At 43.8% G+C, this 10935-nt stretch overlaps 1 protein-coding gene across 1 annotated transcript in view; it reads left to right on the forward strand.

Annotated features, from left to right (window-relative positions):
• The window catches only part of dre4 (SPT16 homolog, facilitates chromatin remodeling subunit dre4), a 170454-nt gene that overhangs the window by 131497 nt on the left and 28022 nt on the right, over nucleotides 1-10935 (forward strand). The window contains exon 22 of the mRNA XM_050195378.3: nucleotides 9441-9610. Coding sequence (XP_050051335.1) covers nucleotides 9441-9610 — 170 coding nt within the window. The remainder of the gene's footprint in view (nucleotides 1-9440; nucleotides 9611-10935) is intronic.

Raw genomic sequence — 10935 nt, forward strand, 5'->3', positions numbered from 1 at the left:
GATCCCAGATATGGCTATTTTGGCTTCGGCCCTAGCAGCCAAATGCAATGGCCATCTTTTTTTTTTTTTTTTTTTTCGCTCGCTCGTTAATTCAAACTCCGCTTAATTCGAACAATTTTTCAGTCCCCCACGAGTTCGAATTAACGAGCTTTTACTGTACCGACTCGTTAGTTCTCACTAGGCAAGTGGCTGACAAGAATTCTTGACCAGTGGCAACCTCTGGTTAGCTTTTTCTTAAGTGAAATCAAAGGAAAGAAGCGGTGCCCATCCTTTTTGGAGTCTTATAAGGTTCTTCGTAGGCCCGAACCATCAGGAGGTGTTAAGTCCGACGAAACCAGTCACAGGCATGAAGCACCAACCGAGAAAGATGTTCCAGCTGCAAAAAAAAGCCAGTGTTATCCGAGTCTGCAAGTCAAGTCTGTCCTAACTTGTGAAAAAAGGCTACCTCATTTTTTGACCTCTGACATTTACTTGGCTTGCGGATTTTTCCGGATTTCCGGAAGCGATGTGATTTCGCTTTTTGAGAAAGCCAATTGCCAGCCACAATCACAGGCACCTCAAGTACATATTCTGCGGCCGGTTCTACTCCAACTCCTCACTGACTTTTTGACTAGGTTTGTCTTGCCAACTGCTATAAAGGGTGCTCCTTCTCCACTTGAAGTTCTGTATCAAGATATCCACAATCAGACGGCAGACAGTGATCTGGTCATTGGGAGTACTACAGCAGCATTGGTAGAGAAACTTATACCCCTGACACACGGGCACTCTAAAGTCCTTAAGGTAAAGGGACATTTACCGGAAAGGCGTTCAAGTGCAGTGACACACGACAAAGGAGTATCTCCTTTACGGCAAAGTTCCTTTTCGGGAAAGGAGATTGCGCAACTACTTTTCAAGCGGAAAAGGAGTTACTCTCGCACACAGCGTGCACAACTCGTCAATAGAAGGAAACCTGCCACACAACTACGGTGCCCATAGGCATTTTTTTTACCTTGCGAAAATGTTTTAATTGTTAGCGGTAATACAATTTGTCGAATAGTGAAGATTTCCTCTAGCTATACTCTCAAATGCTCGCATAACGTCGCTAGTGCCGCCATGTTGAATTCCGGCAGTGTCGTCGTCGTTTGCTGCGCGCATGTGGTGTGTTCACGTCGTGAGATGGAGACTGCACAATCAGCGCCCGCAGGAAATACCCAGAAGAAATGACAGTTGTTAGAATAACATATTGAATAAAGCGCGTTACGCCTGCGCGCACAAAGGAAGGGACGACAAAGACGTGAAAAAGGACGACAGAAACGTGGGCATCACCAGAATAAACAGCACGCACAGCAAAACACCGGCTGCACATAGTTGCTGGACCAAGTTAAATGGCTGTTAACAACGCAAAAACGTGAATAAAATAAACGACTATAAGCATTATTAGCCATCAACAATGAAAAAAATATATTTTTAGGTTCTACGGTAGCTAAGTGTAATTAAATACGCAACTTTTTAAGAATGTTTTCTCTCTTGTGGCTTTAACAGCCAGCGCTATTTTTCTTGCGGCATTCATCTGAGGAACTACCTAAAGAAGTTCAGTGCGGTGCGGTGTGTCATCGGCGCAGCTCCTTTCTGCAAAGGGTCCTTCAGAGTAGCAAAAGGGGTTTACTGGAAAGGACTTTAGTTTTGCCCGTGTGTCAGGGGTATCAGTTCACATGATCAGACACAATTTTTCACTTGTGTCCGCTCTTACTTCACCACTGTGTGCAATTACATGAGGTACAAATTCCCACTTCTTGAAAACACAGCTCTGAAGAATGCGAAGGTGGCCAACCTGAAATTTATTTCACAGGCATCGCTCTTGAGTCTTCCTTTCTTTATTCAGAGTATCCCTCAGCTGCTGCCCCGAGATTCCAATGAATCTGCTGAAGATGCTCTCGAAGCTGAGTTTGCCATACTATAGGCATACAGTCTTCCAGAGGACATTCTGAATGAAGGTGCGACTTGCAGTGGTCTATGGTTAGAAAAATGAAAAACACGTTTCACCGATTTGCTAAGGGGGTGCTGCATTTACTCGTGATTATGCATAGCAACGCAGAGTATGAGAGGATTTTTAGCACGATGCAAAAAACGGACTGAATTCCGCCCATCAATGTGCAACACACCAACACAACCCTTCAACACCTGCTGTTAGTGAAGGGCCATCAGTCTGGACCATGTTTTGAGCAAAGCTACTCTGACAAATTTTTGAAGCGACCAAAGTCTGATACTGCAAGGTCCCTGCAAAAGGACTTGTCGAACACTGCCTGAAAGTATGAATGACCTCCCACCCCACCCCACTCCGGTGCAGCCGGCCGTGGGATAAATGTAAACATCCTACCAGCATGGCAGTGCTCGGCGTAGCTGACCCCGATTCTAAGCCGACCCCATAATGTCTGAAGCCAGAAAATATTTGAAAAATTTGCCTCGAACGTAAGCCGAACAAAAAAGTAAGGACAGCGTTCACAAAATGAAAACAGTATTTAATATGAACATGCTGAGCTCACTCTACGTCATCATTGCTGCTAGCCTCGTACGCGTCGAAACACGTTGTGATCTTGAACATCTCCTCTCTGTTACCGTGCGCGTATCTTCCTTAGCGCTATCATCTCCTCCTTGCAGCCCACGCAAAAGGCTTCTCCCATTGCCCCCTCGAATGATGGACATTTTTCTTATTGATGCTGAAGTACCGCCCAGCTTGAACTTTTGACGATGCCTCTGTGGCTAGCACGACTTTTCATTTGAAAGCGGCACTATAGTGGCATCCCCTCTTTGGTGCCATTACGATAACGCCACGCTACGGGCCACGCCACACGCCGATACGACACAGGTCAAAATAGCGACCTCACTTGTGTACTTCAGTTGGCTACTGGTGCGGCTAATAGTGGCTGCGATACTGACCTTTCTAGATGGCGCCAGCTATGCACCATATATATCATTCTCAATTACAAACGGGCGGGTTGTTAAAATCCTGAAGTACTAAGCCGACCATAGAGTTTGGTATATGATTATTTGAAAAAAAAAAAAAAAACCATCAGCCTAGATTCAAATAAATATGGTATTTTTAAAGCACTTTAAGCCAAATTTTTTTTTGCGAACGAGTTTTCCTGGCTGTTTGATTTTTCACACCATTTTTCGGTCCCCGCAAGGTCTGGAAAATTTGATGGCAGCCGTATTTGTTTTAATTGAAGTGTAGAAATGCTCAGGTATAGGGAAATGAAAGTAGATGAAAAAAAGAACTTGCCATGTGTGAGAGGTGAAAGCATACTCTTCGGATTTTGCAGTGCAGTCCACTTATAACGATACCACATATGATACTGTTGAACCCTGCAATAATGAAGTTGGCTGGGAACCGAAAAAATTTCGTTATCGCGAAATACCGTATTTACTCGCATAATAATTGCACTCGCGCAATGATCACACCCCTGAATTTTGTTGTCAAAATTAATTTTTTTTCCCTTCCCGTATAATGATCGCACCCCGAACTTGTCGCAGCGATATGTCGTGTGCCAAGTCTAGCTAATGATGATCGCGCTTACAATTTGTCGAATGCTGTCATATGCTACGCGAATGACTCTTGAAGACATACTAAGCAGTCTGCACGCACTAAACATTCTTAAGATGCCCCATTTCATTCCTTTCATCACTTTCCGCACTTCCATGAAAAAAAAAGCTACAACCAAACTTGCCTTGGCTTTATTACTTAGGCTTCATAATGGTTTTGGCCAACAACAACAAAAAAGGTGCCTTTCGATTCTTCTCGTCTGCACTCGTGGGCACGCAGCAAATCGCGAGCGGCAACGATACTGGCCATGTTTACGCCAATATATTAGAAGTGTACCCTATTCATACGCCGACGCTTGTAACACAGCTAAGATATTCGCCCACCCTTAGCGAAAACTTGCCGCATTAGGATAGTTGTGAAGACAAGTGCCTCAGTTTCCGCAGCATGCCTGCCATGCGTTTCTATGTCACTGACAGCTATGTGCGCCCATCGCTGTTTGTCCCCTCAAAGCGGACATGGCTACGTTATTGTCGCAAACTTGCCGATATTAACAATATTATTTATTACTGATACGGAAGAAACTGTTTCAATGCGCATAATGTACTCACGAGAAGAACATAAATCGTGTTCGGCGCAATCGGCTTGCTCCGCTGGCCGCCTTTTTCGTTTTGGTGTGCCGCACTGTTACGGTGGCAGCAGCCTGCTGGTTGACCTGTTGTCATCCCGCAGCAAACACGGGATTTAAAAAAAAAATCTTTTCGTAAGAAATTTAACCTGTGTAATGATCGCACCCCTAAATTTGAGTGAATTTTTTTGGTGAAAAAGTGCCATCATTAGGCACGTAAATACGGTAACCAGTACAAATAAGTAATAAGTCAGCAAAACGAACATTTAATGCCAAAATTCGGTTAGCTTACCTTGTCAACGCTTGCCATAGAGTAAACGTATGGATCTTCCTTCACAACGCAAAAAGTAGTCCACTGCGACATGGTCATTGTGTGTTCCTAAGAACATCCAAATCATGTCGAAAGCGTCCAACACATCCTGTGTGTTCGTAGTCTTCTTCCCATGGCTTGTACCCTGGTCCTTGGGGTCGGCAGCATCGCGCACACTGCTTACGATAGCCTTGTTGCTCAATGCTTTATGAACGACCACATTTTCATCAGCGTGAATAAGTGCATTGACACCGTGGGTATCGGGAACCTCACTGTTGGGAAAACAAAGCATGCCCCATGCATCTGTCAGTCACTCTGGCACTACGCTCACAGCAGTGGCATCCGCATTTTCGTGCAAATCTTTTGGTGGTGTCGTCCAACGTGCACGTGATGGCTCTTGGGTGGCACAGAAATCTGCATGGTTGAAAAAGTTTTCAATGACGGCCGCATGTGTGCACGTATGGCAGCCCCTGCTGCGGCCAGCATCTCGAGTGCCATAAATAAGTCTACGTTGGTGGCACCATTTAAGTGCAAGTTCAGCGGCAGGAGCCGAATGAGTCGCTCTTTATATCTGCACCTCTACCTTCGAATGACTCCCTCATCAAGCGGTTGCCGCATGGAAGTGCAATTTGGCAGAAAAAAGACCATGCAGACATTAGTCAGCTGCACCTCAACAGGATGAGTGCTGCCATTGTCCAGGAAAAGGCACACGTGTCTGCCTGCCTTCCTCATGTCACCATCAAAGACCTCGAGCCAGCTGGCAAATATGGTCCGGGTCATCCAAGACTTCCCGTTCGCTGTGTACTGAAAGGGAAGTGCGTGATTTAGTGTAAAGCAGCGGGGCCTTTTACTTCTGCCATTGACGAGAAGTGGCTGTTCGTGCCATCCATATTTGCACATAATAGGACAGTTACGTGCCACTTGCCATGCTTCACCCCTTCACATTTTTGTCCTCTAAAATCTGGTCTTCGACCAGAGCATTTCATAAAACAGGCTCATTTCATCAGAGTTGTGCAGTAGAACCTCGCTGATACGTTCCTGTTATGTATGTTTTCCTAGCGCCAATGTACGCAATTGAAATTTAAAAAAAATGACCCAATAGAGTTACGCAAATGTTTTGTTTTTGTATGTTCCTGGAAAACATGGCTTTTTCCGCACCAATGTTCAGTACGTCGCCAAGCTGCGATCGTATACGTTTTCCGGCCACTAGGTCCCACATAAACAAAATGTGTGAGGCGCGTGCGATCGATAACAGTATATAGCTGCCTGATGCAGCAGCTTCACCACAATACCCCCCCGTCTCACCGCCGTGCACAGAGTTTCTCACTTCAGTACCAGCAATTCTTCTCCCAAGTCGTCGCACGCGGCATTTACAGGTATCACCGCCAATTCCATTGCAATACGCATCTTCACCTATCTGTTTCACAGCGCATGGTGCAGTCGGAAGCGTAGTGCACGCTTTTAATAGGCGATAACCGAAATGCCATTCCCTGCTGCTGGCTTTGAGCATATACGTTGTCCGGCCTTCAGATACCATGTGAACAATAAAAGGCACAAGGCGCGCGCAATCGAAAACTGTATATGGCCGCCTTTCTCGCGTGATAACGACGGCGCGCAGTTTCTTATTCCGGTACCAGCCAATCTCTGCCCGGGTCGTCGCACACCGCATTCACAGCTATCGCCACCAAACCTATTGCAAGAAGCATCCTCACCTGTTTCAGAGCGTGTTGCGTAGTTCCATTGGTAGCGTACTGCATGGTTTAGGGGGGACATGGGTTGTTGAGGCAACTTCGTTATTTCTTGATCAAATTTGATAAAACTGCATATGCTCATTCAGTGTTTTGTGTTTATTTTAAATATCCAATTTATTTCTGCGTATACATAGTTGCTGAGGTAATTAATAATTACCTTGTATTGTTTATTGAAACAATTAAAATTTACCTGCTAAAGGGAAAGTTGCAAACACCATATAGTTGGATACTACAGCGCATGAGGATAGCACCACTGGAAACAGATTCGAAATTGAACAATTATTTGTCATTTTAGAGCCCATTGAAGTTCTGTGTTCATAGTATAAATAATGAGGGCAAATGTAAAGGTAATAGTGTTTTTCATTGGTCGATCTGAAGCAGTCGCCCAAATCCTGGAGCGAGTGCTCACATTTCACCAATCCGAATCTGCCAGCGGAGAGCATAAATGCTCCACGGTGGATCGTACCTGAAGCCTGTGCGCACACGTCACCACACGTCGACCAGTGAAATTTGGATTCGCCGCTGTGGAGCAAAAAATCCTGATCCAGATCGATCAGTGAAAAACGCCATAAATTTTAAAAAATTTAAGCTGAAGATAAAAAAAATCTGCTCTCAACATTGCTTTCTCAATACATTTAGCTTTGTGCTGCAAAAAACTAATAGCTCTAGCTGTCCTTGATACAAAGATATTGATACAGCAAACAAGCAAAGTGACCAAAAACAATGATGAGAATAATTAAAAAAAAAAGAAAACTTTACCCAGTGCTATACAGTAAAAGCTATTGACATATTTACATTCAGAATTTACTATTAAGCCCCGTGGTAATCTGCTTGCAGCACTACAAGGTTAATGCACTTAGCTTCATATATCCCCCCAAAAATTACAGGTGCAGCTGTCCTATTGTTGCCACAAACAGGCAGGCTGAGTGAAATGTTTTTCTGAAAAACAGACAACTCGATTCATTCAGGAATATAAATAAAGTGTTTACATGTTACCAGTTATAACAGGCTTGTATGTCCCTAGCACAACATGCCCCAGTATGTATGTCCCAGTGTGAACCGTTTCTCGGGGGAAAAAAAAAATGGCGTTTGCCTATTACCGGTGCTCAGCATTCGCGCGCAGCGAGATAGTTCACACGGAATGGGTTGCATGTTCCGTTGACGCAGCATCACCACAGATTGCGCACGAGATGAAAATCTTTAATTGCCAAAAAAAAGAAAGTCATTAAATGCCATTTGCCAAATACCGGTGATCTGCATTTCATGCACACCAAGGTTGTTCACGAGTAACGGGGTGCATGTTTGGCCGCCGCTCGTGTATGGCATCGCCATAGATTGCACATGAGATTACTATCTCTATTTATCGCCATAGATTGCACATGAGATTACTATCTCTATGGCGATACCGCAGTTACGTTCACCTTTGCCTGCTGCCGCACTGTAACTTGCGTTTTACGCAAGATGGCAGAACATTTATAGAATCGCGGCTTACAATAATGAAGCGCATCTGCATCGTATCAGAGCCAGCCACAGCTGCATCAGCGTGAGCAAGAAAATCTGATTTTCGCTTAGTAGCTGGTGTTCACGTGAAGACTTGCAGTTTTTCTTGAGCGTTCTTCACTTTCTGCAAATCGTCTGGCTGCAGTAGTTGTGCAGGAATATCGTATGAACACGGGCTGCTGCCAGAACTGCTTTCATCTGCTAAGCCTATTCCGCAGTGAGGGGGGAAGGCTCCAGCGGCGCACAGCACGGGTAGTAAACTATTGCCGGTACCTTCCAAAACTACTGCACACTTTTGAAAGTTTAAAACCCCTCATTTCATCTTCTGTTAGCCAAATTTATGGCTTGTAGCAAACTGAATTTGAGATCGTTTCGTGCCAAGTTTCGCACGCCTGTGCAGACGACGGTGAAATTTTTTCTTCATAGCCATTCAGCGCACAGAGTAGCGGTGGCGCAAAAATTAAACAAGAAATGAGTTATGCCTAGCTGCACCAGCCTGTGCAGTCTGCAACACCACTCCCCACCTGGTCCTGGTGACCATGGTGATTGTGCATTGGTCAGAGACACCAGTGCTGGTTGATGATGTATTCACTGCGAATGTTTTTAAATGCTGCACCGAACGAGTGTAACAAAGAATACAAGGCAGTGCAAACACAAAACGACATTTAGTGAATACAAGAATGTCAGGAGTGAAACATGCCGATAAATCGAGGGGGTTCAACTTACCACGGAAGGACATCGAGTGAATAATGTTCACCCATGTCGGTCACCCAAGTCCATGCAGGTGAAGTCTCGCAAATGGAAGCTCATTTGAGCGATTGAAATAACTGTCATCTCAAGAGAGGCCACCATTATGTTCAATGTTCAACCATTGAACCAAATTGTAAATGGTTTACTCTTGTATGCCTGCATCCAGCGTACAATATCACATTATTTCAATCAAATAATATATTAGCACCACACGCGCCGGAAAAAGCAATACCAAAGCCCTTCCCAGATACCTGCATAAATCACACACTTCAATAGTAAAAACATCTCCCAAAGAGTTTTTTTCTCTATTAAAATGCAAATTTTTCCCATCAGAAGGCCAAATGGGCCTATATAAAGTTTCACTTTGACATTCAAAGTTAATCTTTCTGTTTTAGGACATTACAAACTACAGCATACCTTAGAGGGGCGGTATCAGGCTTTGCTCCTATAAAGGCCCAGCTTTATGAAGTGCACCATCGTAGTGTTCAAAATAATAAAGAGCTATTTATAGAAACTTTCACAATGCAGTAGCAGTTTGAAAAGTCCATTAGGTATCCAAAATCAATGAAATCTGGCTGGTAAATCTTTTTGGGCCTTGATGGGTTAAAAAGCTTTGAACGTGGGAAAATTAGCACGTGTCAAAAATGGTGCCAATTTTGTTTGAATAAGTGTAAGTGCTTTCATTTTGCAATATTTTGAGAAGGAAACCATTTTGTGGTTTCAATAGTACAAATATTTTGTAAGGTGTTAATTTGGCAGGGTCAAATTTGAGACTCAGGAAATATATTGTACATACTACAGGCTGTTTTTTGTAATTTTGTATTATCCCTGCTAATTTTTCTACCCTGAATGCCTAACAGTTTGGAAAGTGTTGAAGACTTGCTGATGGAATTGGATCAAATTGGAAGTAATGCTATGATAGTATTATCTAAACATAAGTCATGTGCTTTGATTCTCATTTGTATTTTTCTCTTCCAAATACAGCCACCATTCATTGTTACCTTGGAAGAAGTGGAACTGGTTCATTTTGAACGGGTGCAGTTTCACCTCAAGAACTTCGACATGGTGTTTGTATTCAAGGACTACCACAGGAAGTGTGCTATGGTTAATGCCGTCCCAATGAACATGCTTGACCATGTCAAGGAGTGGCTCAAGTTAGTCTTTCTTCTTGTATCCTCTAATTATAGTTGGATATTGCGACTTGCTGTAAAGCAGGCTGACTTTTGCAGAAATTCTTGAAGCAACGATAAGTTTCTGAGCACTAGCGAAGCTTTCTAGGTATAGTAAAAGCTCGTTAATTCACAACTCGTTAATTTGAAATTTTGGATAATTTGAAGTAGCCACCGTGGTCCGTCAGCAATGTATTGAAAGCACATTGAAATTTAGTGTGTATTGAAATTCACACTGAAATCTGCACCGCCACCGCTAATTCACAGTCTATGCCATTGTGGATGGCGAGAGTGGTAATGCACAAGAGTGCGTTCGCGATGCTGGCATCACCGGACGGGCTGCGTAGCTTTGCTTTTTCCATCTGCGGCCCTTTGTTTAGGCCTGACTGAAGAGACGCGTTTGTGCCTGGCCATGGCATCGCCAACGCCTCTGTTGCAGGTCGCTTCTTTCCCGTGAGGTTCCGCATAAAGCTCAAGTGCGATAAAAAAGGGTGAGCCGGCGAACGCGGCTACGTAACCGGATGGCTACGCTGCCCAGTTAGGTTGGCTGCGCTAGTGCTTCGAAGTATAGACGTTGTTCATGCCATGTCGGACTAAATACGCGCCTTAACCGAGCGTTTCTTTTTTTCTGACTTTCATTATTTCGAATTTTGTATAATTCGAATTTTCGTAGCGTCCCCACGGAATTCGAATTAACAAGCTTTTACTGTATCCAACAGTGCCATTTCTATCACCTTAGATTCTGAAAAGAATATTGGTTTATTAGTGTAAGTTGTTATGAAAGAATAGCAGATAGCTGGAAGAGGTGCTAGTTACCTGCATGTAGAAAGAAGCAGATGCCAAAATAGTGCATGGCTTGCACTAGCTCCTTGTTCTCTGATGGTTTGGTATGTTAGGCAGCGCTGGAAAGTTCCGCACTTTTTGTAATGATACATAGAACTCCATTGATACTTCCAAGTTTGCTTACATTGGAGAGCATTGAAAACTCCATTATCTAGACCTGGTTTTTATCTGCTCCTAAATGCACTGTTACTGTGTTCTAATTTTCCCAAATATCAGCTAGAGCAATTTTAACGCCAACAGACATCACAATAAAAATAATAACAAGGTCAAGCAGTAGCATAACGGAGCAGGTGCAGAGTGGCAACTGGGCTGCCACAATGGCTTTTCCTCGGCATTCGGTACGCTAAATCATGATAGCAATACAGTCCACACTCGTTCCAACATATCTGCGTACAGTTGAACGCCTGATTTTTCAGATGCCTTGAGGCACTGCCACATATCCCATAGAGCCAGTGTACAGTGCAGTC

Source organism: Dermacentor andersoni, chromosome 1 (assembly GCF_023375885.2).
Source record: "Dermacentor andersoni chromosome 1, qqDerAnde1_hic_scaffold, whole genome shotgun sequence".
NCBI lineage: Eukaryota > Metazoa > Arthropoda > Arachnida > Ixodida > Ixodidae > Dermacentor > Dermacentor andersoni.